A 16,665-nucleotide genomic window follows, 5' to 3' on the forward strand; every position below is an offset into this window, starting at 1 on the left:
AGTAAATTTTTTATTCATCATTGTAAATATGAAGAAGAAATATATGTTGGTGACGTGTGTTCCTGTATTGTATAATTTTTTTTACGAATAATACATGTAAATTTTCGTACTAACAAATATTTGGATTTTCAATTCCTTTGGCTGTTTTTATCCGTTGCTGAAATATAATCTGAGGAATATGGGATGAGGTGAGTATGCCTCTTTTAATTTTTTTAAAAATAAATAAGTATAAATAATTCTCATTGAAAATGCTAAAAATTATATATATACCTTTTCATATTTTATTTTTCTTAATATCCTTTGAAATAAAGAACGTTGAATTTTCATATTATAAAAGTATTGATACGTTAAATAATGATATGAATTTATTATATTGAATTTGTTATTAAATACGTATAGAATTAATAGGAAAAAATTTTTTGAATCCCAATAAAAAATGCGTAGATAAATTTTTAAACGAAATTCTCAAACAATTCTCTTTATTTCGAGATATCAATTATCTTTCAATTTAATTTTTGCTAGACTATGAACCTCGACGTATATTACGTGAACGCGCGACAATTCAACAGGTTAATTGATTTCGAATTAATTAACGGAAATTATAAATACAGATTCAATATAAAAAGGAAAAAGAAACGAGTCCAATTTTTTTACAAATGCCAGAATTTGAAAAATTGAATGAACAAAAGGAAAAAAAAAATAAAAAAAATTTAGAAAAGATTTAAGATGATTTTCACTTATAAGAAAAAACCTAACCACAAAAAGTTGGATCGCAAAGCCGGAAGAATCCTGCGCGCATCCGTGAAATTCGTGTCTGCGCAGGATTCGTTTCGCGATTGATCCCGAGTGTGCGCGCCTCAGCTGATTGTCAGTACGTTCGTACACACAGGAAAATAGTTGGTTAACGTGAGCGTGGTTCTGTTGTGTGGACGTAGGCTCGTTATAACACCTGCTGCATCCCCTGTGCCTCTCGTCGCGTTCGAGTCATGTCGATCAGCTGATGGTTCGTATAACAGAACACATTGTCGGCATATAGAGTTTAGGATCGCCTCTAAACCGTATGAACGTAGTTTCCACGTATAATACGCGGTCAAGACGAACGTATTCCAAATAATCAAGCATAATCGTTCATACACGTGTTCTTTTTGCTCTTTTGTATCAACGATACGATCGAGTTCGATGTATTTGAGTATTAATGTGAAAGGGATTGGAAAAATGAGAAAATCTTTCGTTTCTTAAATTAGGCATATGCTTATTATCAAAGAAATATCGTTTAGATAAAGAGAGATATAACGAGAGATATTTTTTTTATATTATATAAAAAAAAAATAAAAACGTTAAAAATAACATTCTTTTATCAATTAAATATGAAAAAATTGAAACTTTTGCATTACTTAATTATCATTATACATATTATTTGAATACCGATTGACAATATTATTATTATTTATTCGAGTTTGATTAATTAATTAATCAAGCTTTTAATTACTTTTTAATTGCAACTTAATTATTTCCCATTCGTCGAATATTGAACGGTTGTAAAAATTGTCCATATATTGCTAATCACCGAAGAGCGTGCAATTTTTCAATCGAGTTTTTCGAGGCGAGTTAATAAATTATAGACGCCACGGAAAGTAGAACGTTTCCCTTTGCGTTCATATGGCCCATCCAGAAACGACAGCCCTCTCCCATTAGACTTAATATCAATTTAGAGCACAATACAGAGTGTATTTCGATGCCGTGTAATTTGCTTGAACGTTCGTTAAGTATACCAGGACAATTATAACCGTATCCAATAACGACGAGGTCGCACGAGTCGGTCGAAATGGTTGCAACACGCGTCCTTAAGGATCGTATTAGCTTAACAAGTAAAGCCAATGCTAAATTCGTGCATTTTCAAAGAAAAATTAATATATATAAAATGATAAGGAGGCGGAGGAAAAAATAGTACGTATATTTCACGAATCACGCGAAAACGATGAAAATAGAAATGGAATCAATCGAAATAATTGTTCGAGATTATCCGAGATTCGATCGAAAATTTATAATCGGAACGAAGATAGAGGAGAAATTGAGAAAAAAAAAAGAAAAATTGATTAGACAAGTCCTCCTCCAAGTGACGAATGTAGGCCGCGCTGTATCGAAATGTTACGTGACGGAACGGTGGACAGATGTTACCCAGTGTGTCTGAGAGAGACAGACAGAGATCGCCTTTGGCAAACTCGCGTGTTCGCGAAAACTTTCATATAACGAAAGTTTTTCCCCAAACGTAATAACAAACCTGATGTTTTCGCTCCTTGTATCATCTTTAAGATGATAAAAAGAAAGAAAAAAGAGGGGGACAAAGTTTTCGCGAATTGCCCCTCCTCTCTCTCTCTCCCCGCTCCTCCCTTCTCCTTCCTCCCTTCCCCCTCCCCCTCCGCCCCCCGAACGTTACTCTAGCTCTCTAGCTTTTCCAGCCGGGAAGAATTGGACGTCTCTCGAAAAAGCGGCTCGAGATTCGCCGTCCGTCTCGTGACTGGTCGGCGGAAGGGTAGGCGGGGGGAGGGGAGAGCGACGGGGGTAGATGGAGCTGTGGACGAAGGGGGGAAAAAGAGGGAGTTACCGGCCGGCCGAACTATTCCGTGGACACCGTCGTCCCGCAGGACACGTGAATCCACGAAATGTGTAACAACGAGACGCGGCGTCGTAGCTGAGAGAGAGAGAGAGAGAGAGAAAGAGAGAGAGAGAGAGAAGAAAAAACCTAGATCCACTCTCCCTTTCGTTTTTCTGCGCCCGCCACCCCTCTCGCCCGTCCACCGCCACTGCATTTTCCTGCCGAGGATTCATTTTTGTGCGCGCGAGTATATAGTATATATCGGCCGCGTCTTTCCGCCCGCACAACTTTCAGAACGAGTGACGCAAGTGAAGTGTATGCACTGTCGATAGATCGTCCCTTGAACGAGGTGGCTATTTACCACCTCTTACCTACCATCCGCGTTTCCGGTTCTGGCTGACCGATACCTTCCATTCTTGTAGCGACGAGAGAGAGAGAGAGAGAGAGAGAGTTCACGTAAGTGACGCGATTCTTTTTTCTTCTTCTTTTTTCTTTCTCTCTCTTTTCAAAGGATTTCGTTCGTTCGAAGGATCGATCGTGAGATCGGTTCGAAAAATTATTCGTGTTAATTTGGTGTAATTCGATTTTTTTCTCGCGTTGTGCGTTTTTTTTTTTTTTTTTAATAATTTGTAAAATTGTTACGCCAATTTATTTAAAATAAAACGGACGCTGGTTCGAAGCGAAACGAAGAATTATTTCGTTATCGTTTGTTCGAGGTTAAAAGATGAAAATGTGTCGAATGCATGCTCGTGACGTATGCGAAGAGGCAAAAAAAAGAAGAAAAAAAAACGAGTATTCAAGACATGCATGCGTTATTACGCGAAATGCAAAAAATCGTAAATCTACAACGAAATGTTGCGATGTAGCATCGAGCATGCAAGGCGAAATGAGCATTCCGGGATCGTGCCGGCCGCCCAGTTAAAAAGTGGCCAACAAAGAAATAATAAAATCTCTCGAGCGAAAAAAAGATCGTCCTTTCGATTTATCTCATCTTTTTTTTTTTTTTTTTTTCTCGATCGATTTGCACGATTTGTCTCAAATTCGCCCTTAATCTCTCTCTGTCCTAATAAATCTTCTAAAAGTTCTCTTCGAGAGACGAGAGTTTCGATTTGGAATTGGCGACAGTTTAGCGGAAAATCGTTAATCGGGAGGGTGTTTATTTCAGGATATTTTTCTAGTGACTTCACGGTCCTCCGCTAACCGATCGTATAAATAGAAGTTGCAGATGCGAGATGTGTGTGCTCTTCCACTCTGAAATTGATAGAAATTGATCGCGAGTGTGTGAGAGAGAGAGAGAAAGAGAGAGAGAGAGAGAGAGAGAGAGAGAGAGAGAGAGAGAGAGATTAAAAGAATCGTTTTCGCCCTTTCGAAACGAGATACAACGATTGGGAAAAAAGAGGGAGGAAAATGAAACGGTTGTGAGCCGAATCGATTTTCGAATTCGATCGAGTAAAAATGGAAAGGATAATAATAAATAGATGACAAGTCTAAAGGAAGGAGGAGAACTCTCGTTTTTCATCCTCGACCGAATCTATCCGCGGTGTGTCCATCGGTGAAGGTGCGTACGTGAGCGAAATTGTGAACGGTCTAATAATAACCAGCCTCTTACTTATATGGACGCTTGATTTTAATTCAAGCAAAAACCATCTCCTTCCAGGCCTCGTCCTTTTGGTGCGCGGGGTCAGTGATCATCATAATCGAAAAACGCGACTAGCATCCGAAATCGGTCGTCGAAATGATCCCTATCGCTCGGGAAATATCGCATTATTTTCGTCGGTTATGGCAACGGAGATTTCGTCTCACCATCGGTGGAGACGAAAGTAGCGATGTAAATATCGTGCAATGTCTCGCAACGCTCGTTTATCGAAAATTCAAATTTCCTAGGTAGAAGAGATAAGGATACGAAATATATATATATGTATATATATTTTCGTTAAAAATTAACGAAATTTGAAATGTAAAACATGTGGAAAATAAATCAAATGCGATTCGTGCTCGCTATTCCGACAAACGTTTCATTTTTGATCCCGTGCTGAATTATTATACGGATGCAAAGAAGTGGTTTACTCGCAAAAAAATTCTAAAGGATTGTTTTAAACGTTATTTGTGATCAAAAATGATCAAAAGATTAGATATGATTTTTATTTAAAAATAAAATTTGTATAAAGTTTTTTTTTTTTTCCTTTACAGTAGGAAGGAGTGAAAATTAGCAAAGATGTACGGCCTAATTTTGGAAAATATGTCTGAATACATACGGCAGGTGTACGGGGAAGACAGATGGGAAGAGATCCGACGACAAGCGTCCGTAGAACAACCCAGCTTCAGCGTTCATCAGGTTTATCCTGAAAATCTTATACCGAGATTGGCGAAGAAAGCTATTCAGGTAAGTATGATATTGATGTCCGTGTAATTTTCAATTCTCGTTGAAAATAACTGAAGAGACTTTGCATCGTTCATTACACGAGATCTGACGAGTATAACAGTGACAGCGATGGATAAAATTTAATAGTTGAAGCTACAAATAAAGTTACAAATAATTTCTTGTTTAAAATGTAATGCCAAACGGCTGAAATTATATGAAAAACGGATCTATAATAATAATAATTACGAGCAAATATTATTCAAGCATTTTAAAAAATAATTAAAGTAACTTTATTCGAAATTTTTAGCTAATTATTTTTTTAATAAATTAATGCTTAATTGTAAACGGCGATCGTCTTCTAAAATATCGAACGCGAGAAAAAAATTTTCACGATTTATCGTCAGACCACGTATAACGTGAACAGAAATGGACAATTCTTCAAAATTTCTATCTTCTTCTACGTTTCTTTTATTCCTTTCGTTTGTTAAGATGAAACGTCGTTTAATTCAATCGAATACGTTTCTCGCTCTACACCACAGGTACTTGGCGTAACGGAAAAAGAATTTTTCGATCAGATGGGTGTACACTTCGTAGGATTCGTTGGCCAGTACGGTTATGATCGTGTGCTTTCAGTACTTGGACGTCACGTAAGAGATTTCCTCAATGGATTGGACAATTTACACGAATATCTGAAATTCTCCTACCCTAGGATGAGAGCTCCTTCCTTTATTTGCGAGAACGAGACACGACAAGGTAAAAATCTTCCTCTCCTCCCCTTGATTCTGGATCCGAACCGTATCAAAGAAAACTGTTTGAAGTTTTATTTTACAAAGTACTGTTCGCTGCTGAAAAGAAGTCACGCGGGACAGGGGCGCCGGGGCAAGAGGGGTGCTCTAATGCTTCGCTAGGACCGCCCATCCCCACTTCGGGCGCTTTGTTGACAATTCTGACACCACGACGCTACACAATAACAGAAGAGTTTGACATTGAAAAGTCGTAAAAATTATTCTCACTTTCAGAAAGTTACGTTGTAGAATAATCATCCAAGATTATATACAATTTAATAATATACAATTATATACAATTTTATTAGTAATATACAATTATTATCTTAATTATTTGAATACGAAATTTCGTTTATAAATTAAACTATCGTTACAAATCATAATTAGTCTATCGAGAACGAGAAATCGAATTTTCTTCCACGTTAACCAATCGGTCTCGCATTTTTTTTTCTTTCCAAGCAGCGAATAGTACAATACGATGTCCAAAATAATAATAACCATGATATTAGCTAATTAATTTCGATCCATCCTTTCTAAAGATCCGCAATGTTTCCTGTATACAAACAGATGGCAGATTCCATCCATACAAAAATCTAAATTTACATTGATTGTGCCCTCCCCTCCTCGTTGTAGGCCTGACCCTCCATTACAGGAGCAAACGGCGAGGATTCGTTTATTACACGATGGGCCAGATAAGAGAGGTGGCTCGCCACTTTTATCACAAGGAATTACAGATCGAGCTTGTGCGCGAGGAAATCCTTTTCGACACCGTGCACGTCACCTTCAAACTCACCTTCGATAACAGAGCCTTCACGCAAGCCTCGCTGGCGATGACGCGCGAGGAGAAACATTTGCCAATAGGAGCATCCGTTTTGTTCGAAATATTCCCTTTCTGTATCGTTTTCGGGTACGCATCGTTATTTCGCGATTACGAATAAATTTATAATTTCCCCCTCCCGAGCTATAATCGAGCTTCCGTTGTTTTTTTTTTTTCAGATCAGACATGATCGTAAGAAGTATCGGAAATTCGTTGATGGTAATATTACCCGATCTCGTGGGCAAAAAGATAACTCATTTCTTCGATCTCGTCAGACCGCTTATCGCATTTAAGTTTCACTCTGTACGTATCGTGTTGTTGTAGATCATCGATTCGTGAATCTCGTCGTTTTTCTTCGTTTTGATTATTTCTTATTTCGAAATTTATTATTATTAGGTAACCCTTACGGTTTACTCTCGTTGCAGATTTTAAACAGGACGAACAATATTTTCGAGTTGGTAACCGTGGAACCGATTCTCACTGAACGGCCGTCAGATCGGCAGAGAAACGAGATATTGTTGAGCGATGAACTCGATTCTGTAGATGACAGAACATTGAGATTGAAAGGTATCCTAAAAATGTTTTAGAGATATTTCCATCTTACGAGATTCTTTATTTTTCACTTGAATATTATTAAAATTAATTGGAAATATTATTCCTAAAAAAAAAAAAATTCTTTTTATTTCGAGATTAATTTATTTTTTACGATAGACTCGCTTCGTATACGTATTCGAGGTATTAAAAATATTTATTTGCGTATCCGAAGTTAAAATCGAGCGTGTGTAGAAAATAAATTACTCGGGATGTTGACCTTGAGACATATCCTCGAGACAGAAATCGGTAAGGTCAACTACTTTTTTTTTCTCTCCCCCCCCCCCCTCCCCAGTTTGGTTTTACCAAAAAATTGTAATGGTGATTCACTTATTCGTCGTATTTATTACACTCTGCACATTTCAATTTCTCTTCTTATCCCTCGAGATTAAAATATCAAATAAATATTTGAAAGAAGAAAAAAAAAAAATAATCATTTTCGTAAAACGGTGATCGAAAACGGTGGTTGCGAGAAATACATCCATTACTATATTGTACTTTGGGAGAAAGATTAGTTAAAAAAAAAAAAAAAAAAAAATGCGAAAATTTGTTTAAGAAAATGTTTAAATATATTCGAGTGTATTTTTTTTTCATCCGTTCTCTTCGAATCTTTGTAATCGAACATCCACCGCATCCCTTAGGTCAGATGATATATATGGATAACTGGAAAATGATGATGTACCTTGGTACCCCCGTTATGCCAGATCTCAACGCTTTGATCGCGACGGGTCTTTACATAAACGATTTATCCATGCACGATTTTAGCAGGTGATGATGTTCTTTCTTTTATTATTATTATTATTATTATTATTATTATCGTCGGATCGTGATCGAAGAATCGCACATTGTACGATGGAGTATTCATATTGCAGAGATTTGATGCTCGCCGGTACTCAACAATCGGTGGAGCTTAAGTTGGCTTTGGATCAGGAGCAATTGAAAAGCAAGAAGCTGGAGGAGTCTATGAGAAAGTTGGACGAAGAAATGAAACGTACGGATGAATTGTTGTATCAGATGATACCGAAACAAGTGGCGGATCGTTTGAGAAATGGCGAGAATCCGATAGACACGTGCGAAGTAAGGAAATCAACCTTTCTTTCTATCTATAATTTTTAATTTCTTTTTTTTTTTTTTAACGACGATCAATCGTATTTGTTCTATGTTCTTGTTTAAAAAAAACAAAAAGCCGAATCTTGTTATCAACGTTCGGAATTTTATTTTATCGCGACGAGAGAAAATTTCGTTGAAATAAGTATATTTCAAGAGCACGGCTTGTTTCGATCGTAAAAATTGTATATTATCTCCCTCTACTGTTCATCGCTGAAAAGAAGTTTCGCGGGACGGCGTAGGGGCAAGAGGGGTCCTTCGTTAGGACCGCCTATTTCCACCTCAAACGCTTTGTTGATAATCCTGACATTGCAATACGTAACAGTAAAAGAGTTATAATTTAAATATTTAAAATCGTAAAAGTTATTTTTATTTTTATGAAGTTATGTTAGGCTAATTATCTAAGGAAGTTGAAATATTTTCTAAATAACTATCTATAATATATACAGCTTATTCATATACAATTATACAATTATTATCTTGAATATAAAATTACACTTATAAATTAAATTATCGTTACAAATTATAATTAGCTTACGTATATCATAAGAAATAAAAAAATTTTTATATTATATCGATACGTTCGAATACTCTGGATTCTATGCCTACGTTGATGCATTGAGCTTTAGATACAGATCGTTGTTTTGCTGGACTTTATTGCCTCTGTCTTCCGTGAGACTTCTTTCCAACAGCGAATAGTACATTCTTCTATTTTCCTATCGTTTCGAGTGCAAAGATCCTTTCCATCGTTACCGATCAAGAAGAGAGAACTCGATCGATAATGCGCGATGACGAAAACCTATTCCAATTTTATCGACGGAACGGTAAATAGGAGAAGAATAGGGATAAGAGCAAAAGAAAACGCGATACGTATTTTTGAACGGCGCTGTAGATGTCGAAAAATAGGGATCTCTCTGGCCGGCGTTGATTAACACGTTTCGCTATCATGACTATTTCAGATGTTCGACAGCGTTTCAATTTTATTCTCGGACGTAGTCACATTTACAGAAATCTGCAGCAGAATCACACCGATGGAGGTGGTGTCCATGTTAAACGCGATGTACTCCCTTTTCGACACGTTAACGGAAAGGAACCGGGTGTATAAGGTATTCTTAGGTAGTAAGAGTTAGCATTTATTCGTCAATCAAATCATTATCTCGCTAAAATACGTTATCTCGATTAACTTTTCAAACTCGATTTATTTTCAACGCGCATCGTAATCGAAATATTTTTTTCAAATAAATTTAAAATAGATTTAAATGATTGAACGAAATCATCATTTATCGATCTATAAAAAAACGTATATAACTCCTGATTACGATGCGTGAATAATTTTTTCACAAATATATAAATATCCTTGTTTCCTTTGTTTTTCTTACATCCCTGTTTCGTTTGTAGGTTGAAACGATCGGAGACGCCTATATGGTGGTGTCCGGTGCTCCGGTGAAGGAGAACGATCACGCGGATCGCGTGTGCGACATGGCACTCGATATGGTCGAGGCGATAACAGACCTGAAAGATCGTTCCACAGGTTGGAAATCATCATCACTGGCTTAACAACAAAGTAAAAACGTAATCATTTCCTCCGATGCGATCGTCGTTTTCAGGCCTTCATCTTCAAATACGAGTTGGTGTTCACAGCGGGGCCGTGGTCGCCGGTATAGTAGGTTTGAAAATGCCGAGATACTGTTTATTCGGCGACTCCGTAAACACGGCGTCTCGCATGGAGGCGACCAGCCAAGCGATGCAAATACACATATCGCAGTCGACGAAAGAACTATTGTCGCCGTCGTATAGGGTTAAGGAACGAGGGGAGATAGAGGTGAAAGGCAAAGGTGTAGTGACCTTATATATTGAATATTGAAACTAATCGAATGAAAATATTTCATATATATATATATATATATATATATTTGAAATATATATATATATTTTGAAATATATATATTATATTGAAATATATATATATATATATATATATATATATATATATATATATATGTATATATATGTATGTATATATCTGGCTTGGTTTCAGGGATAATGAAAACTTATTGGCTGGAGAAAAGGGAGCACAGATCATCGTCGACCAAGGGAATCACTATTCAAGAACCGCCTCAGTGGCACACGAGAAGCACCGAGAAAAGAGTATCGGCGGGAACGCCCGCTGCTTTCAACATTTCGACGACCATATACGAAAATCAAAATTGTCTGGACGCATCGTCCTCCAGGAGAGGTTCCAAGATTGGCTCCCCCACACCTGCGGAATCAACTTTTATCCCGGAGGAGAGAAGAATTTATTCCCCTATCACGTTCCAAGACGTGGCTCGCAGATCGGTGGCAAATTCACCGACCAAGAATGCCGATTCGAGAGGTAAGTCAAAATAATTTTGTTGTTTAGTAGTACGGTTTTACGAAAACGTAAACATCAGATGCATGCGACGATTATCGAGAGAAAATATTTCAAATTGTCTCGTGTTTACATCTGGAAAGAAGTCTCGCGGGACGAGGGGCACAGGGGCAAGAGGGGGAGTCCTTCGCTAGATCGCTTATCTCTACTTCAGACGCTTTGTTGACAATCCTGACGATGTCCCTACGATGTATAATAGAAGAGATATAATTTCAAAATATTCAAAAAATTATTCTCATTTATAAAGTTAGAATAATCGTAAGACTGAAATATTTTCGAAATTATTTTGATATAATATTTGTATACAATTATTATTTTAACTACTTAAATATAAAATTATATATAAATTAAATTATCGTTTAAATTAGTCATATATTATGAGAAAGAAAAAAATTTTTATATCATATCAATATTAGAATATTCTGGATTGTACGTTTACACTAATGCATTGAAGTTTAAATACAGATCTTCGAAACTTTTTTCCAACAGTAGATATATAACATACAAATTAAAATGACAAAAGTGTTCCTTTATTAGTTATGTTGGAACATTCGTAAACAGAAGATTGCCAAGCTAACTTCATTATTTTCCTTTTATTACTCGTTTTGTTAACGAATAATTAAAACATTGTCCAATCATAAATCCAAGCAACATATCTCGAAAAGGAAAAATATTTTTTCTTTTCTCTCTTTTGAAATTACCTCCGCCAATCTTCAGTTTATCTCCGCCAGATGTTCCAACCAAAATGTCTCACTAAATTTCACCATCGATTACAGAATACAGATCGAATTCGATGGGCGCGGTGATGACCAGGAACTCGGAGATGTTCAGTTCCCTTCTGAGCGACACGGAACAACACTTTAGACAGCACAGAGACAGTTTATCGCCCCGGGTTGAGAATCGATCGGCGATCGTGCACTCGGAGGCGAGCGCGAACGCGAACTCGAGCACCTCGTCGGAGGAGTCGCGCGAGGAGAAAGCGACCACGTCCCTGGAAGCGGAGAAGCGAGAGAAGAGCGAGCATTGCGAGAAGGGCGGCAAAGAGTATTACGCGGCTTCGTTCCACACCGATATCGGCAACTCGCAGTCGCTCGCGCATCAGGACCAGTGCTGCCCTGGCTTCACCATGACGAAGAGCGGGAAAACGCGTCACCAAAACACCGGATGTTGTATCGCTTAATCGAGTTGATTTCGTTCTTCCCCCTCTCTCCACTCCCATCCCCACCATCGACGCGATAGAACCGTCTTCGCGAGCGTAGATCTTCTGTTATTGAAAATCGACTGTATGCGTGTGAATATGTGTGTGTGTGTGTGTGTGTGTGTATTGTCGAAATCGACGTGTCGTGCAATTCGTAAAGGTAAACATTCAAAAAAGTGTCTTAAATGAAATATCACTATACATAGCGTAGTGTTGTTAATCTTGATACGTGTATGTCGAGTATTTTAAATGGTGTAAAGAGGAAACGAATAAGTTTCTTTGAAAGATTTTTTTTTTTTTTTTTTTTTTTTCTTTTAAATTTCACATTTGTCCTCCGCTATTTTCGTGAAATATGAATCACCATGTTAGATAGCTTTAAATTCGTCATTCACGAACGAAGATAAAAATTTAATTTTTAATAATTATCATATAATCATATAATTTCCGAAGTTATCGAAGTTATCGAGTGCAATAAAAATAGAATCGTTCGTTGTTTGTTTCTTTTCGAAATATAATCGTATCTTTTTTTATCCATTTGGGTCATCGTAATCAACTACTGTATATCAATAATGAATACTCAAATGGTTGTTTAGCTATTATCTCGACTCGTAAAAGTGACGAGAAAATATACCTAATGTAAAACGTATAAAAATGTTTTCAATTTTAATTTTGTAAAAATATTAATTAAACCACGAATTATAATATTTAAAACGGAATATGTATAAACAGAAATCGAGGAATCGTCAAAAATTTACGAATTTATTTTTTTTAATTAACCTTTTTACTTACCCACCGATGATACTTCTTTACCGATGTTTAATAAATTAACGCGTCTTGTTTTCTTTCTTTTCCTTTTTTTCAACCAACGTAACATCGTTTTTATATTTTTATCAACTTTTTTTATACCAAAACTTTATATCACGAACATATATCCATCTCGTTATCTATATTTTTTTAATCGTAAGAATCGAAGTCGGACTATCTCAATGCAATCGGTTCAAGAATAATTTCTATACCTTTCTCCACTTCACTTTTTTCACAATCTATCTCTCATTTTTTTTTTTTTTCAAAATTACAGACTATCGACTAAAGGTAGCTGAATTAAGTCCGCAAATTGCGTAAATTGCCAACTTGCGCTTTTCAACTTTCGTAATACGGTCCGAACGAATCAATTTATTCCTTGAATTAATTACAGCCTTTCAAACGGAATGTCTAACGATAGTAATTACAGTTCCTGTCGAGTGGACTGTCAACATACGTATAGGCGAAGTTGCCGGGATCAGTTTTTGGAAAGTAGTCGCCGTAAAAAGACATTAGAATTCTTGGAATGGACGGTATTCAACACGAGTATCTGCGAGTGAATAAATACCTTTTGTTCGTGGTAAGCGCATGGCCTTATCAGGCCATTCTTCAAAGAAGTCTGATCGGAATTATCGTCATCCCCATTGTTACCGCTCAGCTTATTCTTCAGGTAGCATCGATGCATTTGGATAAACATACGTTCATTATATATATATATATATATATATATATAATTATAATATAACTATCCAGATATACTTGACAACACGAAAATACAATGATATTAATTCAGAAAGAAGATTGGTGAACTTATGGATTTAAATTTTTTTTTTTTTTTTTTCAGTTTGGAGGAATGATGACTGCCATAATTGCTGGTGATATCGAGTCATTTTTGGAAAGTTTCGCACCTTTAGCCATTAGTTTAATGTGTTTTGTTAAGTATATCAATTTCCTATATAACTTCAATCAGGTACGCGTTTCATCTCTCTCTCTCTCTCTCTCTCTCTCTCTCTCTCTCTCTCTCTCTGCTGTGTGTGTGTGTGTGTGTGTGTGTGTGTGTGTGCGCGCGCGCGCGCGCGTGTGTGTGTGTGTCTTTCTCTCTCTCTCTTTCTCACTCACTCTCTCACTTCCATATAACCTAAACATTTGCATTCGAATAGATGAAACGTTTGATGGATATAATGCAAGAGGATTGGAAATTTCACGCGAGATTGAGAAACGAATATGAAATTCTTTGCGAGCATTACGCGATAGCGAGAAAAATAACTACCAGTTTCGTAGGTGAGACAATTTTAAATAAACTTCTAACAGAAAGCTTTCTCTGCTCGATATCGAGATTACTTTTACAATAAAAAGTTAAGAGAAAAATGAGAGAGAGAGAGATTTAAGAAAAAAAATATTGTTTGATACTCACTTAGAGAGGATCATTAATTCGTTGAATATAACTAGCTTTTCTATTGGGATTAACAACACCGTTCGGGGCGATGCCGTTGCTGCTGAACATAGGTGACGCTTTAGGACTTTGCAACATATCGGATGACAGACCGTTGGCATTTCGGGTAGAGTATTTCGTGGACGTGGATAAATATTATTATTTACTTTTGGTACACTCGTCCATTGGCACTCTTGGCTACACCGTCATTGTTTTGGCCATCAACTCGATAATAATTGTTTACGTTCTACACGAGTGCGGACTTTGCGAAATTTTGAGGTAAATTTTTTTTTTTTTTCTTTTTTTTTTTTAATATCCAGTGAATGAATGAACACTTTTGCTCACATCGTATTATATATTTCTAGTGGAAATCCACGTTGAAACGATTTTTTTTTTTAAATATAAAAATGAGTGAATAAGAATCATATTTTTTTTAAAAAAATATTTTAATCCATTTTCAATCCAAACTTTTAGTAACAAAATGAAACGACGAGATATTATGTTAAGAATTATGTTGCTGAATAAATCACTTTGATGATAATATCAAGGGAATCAAATAATATGATTTGTAAAATATTTTTAAAGGATTCACTGGATATTTATACTCTTGATAAAATTATGAATCAATTTATAATTGTCCAGGGTGAAATTAGAGAACTTTGTGGAAACGGATGCAATGGACATAGAATTACGCCCCCCCAATAAAAAGGATAAATGGTATCAAAATGCCAGGGATTGTGTACTCTTGCACAAACACATAATCGAGTCAGTATTAAATTAATCACCAAATTCCAATTAATTCTTACTTACCTTTTCTTTTTTTTACCTATTTTTCAAATATCCCGCTTTCTTTCGTTAAGATTCGCTAAAATACTCGAGGATACAAATACCACGTCTTACTTGCTTCAGCTAGGATTCAATATGATTTGTATAAGCTTCACACAGTTCCAGGTTAGATTATTTTATAATTTTTTAATTTTATATTAGTTACAAATAGTTACATTTATATTACATCGATCGTTTCTTTTTTCTTTTATATTTATTTTTTTATATAATCAGGCAATAATAAATATTGAAGACACGCCCAAAGTTCTTAGATACGTTTCAATCACGATCGCTCTTCTGTGCGATCTTTTGTTCGTCAGTTGGACGGGGCAACAGTTATCGAATTCTACCGAGCGTATTTTTGAATACACGTGAGAAATTTTCTACATTTATTTTATTTACACGAATAATAAATACGATAAATAAAAAAAAGGAAAAAGAGATCATCGAATGAAAAAAAAAAAAATATTTCCAGAACAAATGGGAAATGGTATCAATCGTCGATAAGTTGTAGAAAACTCTTGGCGATAATGCTGTCGAAAAGTATAGCACCGTTGAGATTAACAGCTTGCAAACTGTATACTTTGAATCTAGAAAGTTTCACTACGGTAAGAATATCTTTTCACATCGATCTTTCTTTTTCTTCTTACTTTTTAATCGTCTTTTGAATAATCTTATCTTCCGAGTTCGTGGTTACAATCTTATCTCAACTTTTTTTCTTTTTTAATGTAATTATATAGATATTATATTTCCACACATTTTATTGCCCACACGGTTTTCACGATTATTATATTTATACACGATTACTTTAAGATTGCCAAAACGTCGGTCTCTTACACAATGGTACTGTGCTCCCTTCAATAATTTGTCGACCACGAATTACGACGATTATCTAAGAGAAAGAGAAGGAGAGGGGGAACACGACGAGACTACGAAAGTCAAGTAAATGTATCATTCATCGGTATCGATATAATAAAAAGAATGTAATCGTAAGTGTAATCGATAGCGTGAAAATTTCTTACAAAAAGAGGAACGAATCGATTTTTCTCTCCTTTTCATTTCCACTTTCACTCGCGTTTTTATTTTCCTCGTAATCGCCACCATAACCATTTCTCGCGCGCCATATGGCTCTCGATACTTTTTCGAGAAAAATAGATCGTCGACGGTGAAAACGATGGCAGCACCATCTATCACGGTTCCCAACCACGCGCCCCACCTGGGCTTATTAATTGATTTTCAGTGACCATCGAACGTCGATGAAAACTTGTTAACGACTCTGTCACAATTTACGACGTTTCATCGGAAACCAATTGTCAATTATATTGTCGAAGGGAGAAATAACAGAAGTGATCGTAATTTGACGAATTGAAACGAATCTTGCCAGAAACGATTCGTCAGATAACGAAGGAAGGATTGTGAAGCTTTTAATACAAGATTAATACGACTCGTTAAGAAACTCGTAGATAAAAATTTTTTTTTCGAAAACTAATTATATTTTTCAAAGGGTGAAATAACAGAAATGATTCTAATTGAACCATAAAACTCATTAAATCTTAGATTAATGAAAATTAAATTTGTCAATGAAAAAAAAATAAATTATATTTCTCGAATGTACGTCATCGTACTTTCATTAACAAAACTATTTATAATTAATTATATTAAATTATAATATTATTTATAATTAATTATATTAAATTATAATATTATTTATAATTAATTATAATGAAGAATTATAATAAAA

At 35.8% G+C, this 16,665-nt stretch overlaps 2 protein-coding genes across 6 annotated transcripts; both read left to right on the top strand.

Moving 5' to 3' along the window:
- Positions 1–39: 39 nt before the first annotated feature.
- Positions 40–12,508, top strand: sGCbeta-3 (soluble guanylyl cyclase beta-3). Of its 4 annotated transcripts, none has more exons than XM_026440536.1 (13): positions 40–188; positions 4,787–4,979; positions 5,498–5,711; positions 6,377–6,650; positions 6,740–6,863; positions 6,986–7,127; positions 7,793–7,919; positions 8,024–8,228; positions 9,218–9,364; positions 9,657–9,789; positions 9,866–10,093; positions 10,297–10,632; positions 11,445–12,508. In XM_026440536.1, the coding sequence occupies exons 2-13, from the start codon at positions 4,812–4,814 to the stop codon at positions 11,846–11,848; spliced, it is 2,502 nt and encodes an 833-aa protein (XP_026296321.1). In that variant the 5' UTR covers positions 40–188; positions 4,787–4,811; the 3' UTR covers positions 11,849–12,508.
- Positions 11,935–15,923, top strand: LOC100576522 (odorant receptor 13a). Of its 2 annotated transcripts, none has more exons than XM_026440709.1 (10): positions 11,935–12,026; positions 12,945–13,337; positions 13,512–13,637; positions 13,828–13,948; positions 14,117–14,378; positions 14,742–14,864; positions 14,960–15,050; positions 15,159–15,295; positions 15,400–15,532; positions 15,738–15,923. In XM_026440709.1, the coding sequence occupies exons 2-10, from the start codon at positions 13,194–13,196 to the stop codon at positions 15,786–15,788; spliced, it is 1,188 nt and encodes a 395-aa protein (XP_026296494.1). In that variant the 5' UTR covers positions 11,935–12,026; positions 12,945–13,193; the 3' UTR covers positions 15,789–15,923. The 2 variants fall into 2 exon arrangements, with proteins under 2 accessions (XP_026296494.1, XP_026296493.1); XM_026440708.1 differs by lacking the exon at positions 15,738–15,923 and having other exon boundaries at positions 12,945–13,023; positions 13,098–13,337; positions 15,400–15,717.
- The last annotated feature ends 742 nt before the right edge of the window (positions 15,924–16,665 follow it).

This window comes from Apis mellifera, linkage group LG5, assembly GCF_003254395.2.
Source record: "Apis mellifera strain DH4 linkage group LG5, Amel_HAv3.1, whole genome shotgun sequence".
NCBI classification, from domain to species: domain Eukaryota; kingdom Metazoa; phylum Arthropoda; class Insecta; order Hymenoptera; family Apidae; genus Apis; species Apis mellifera.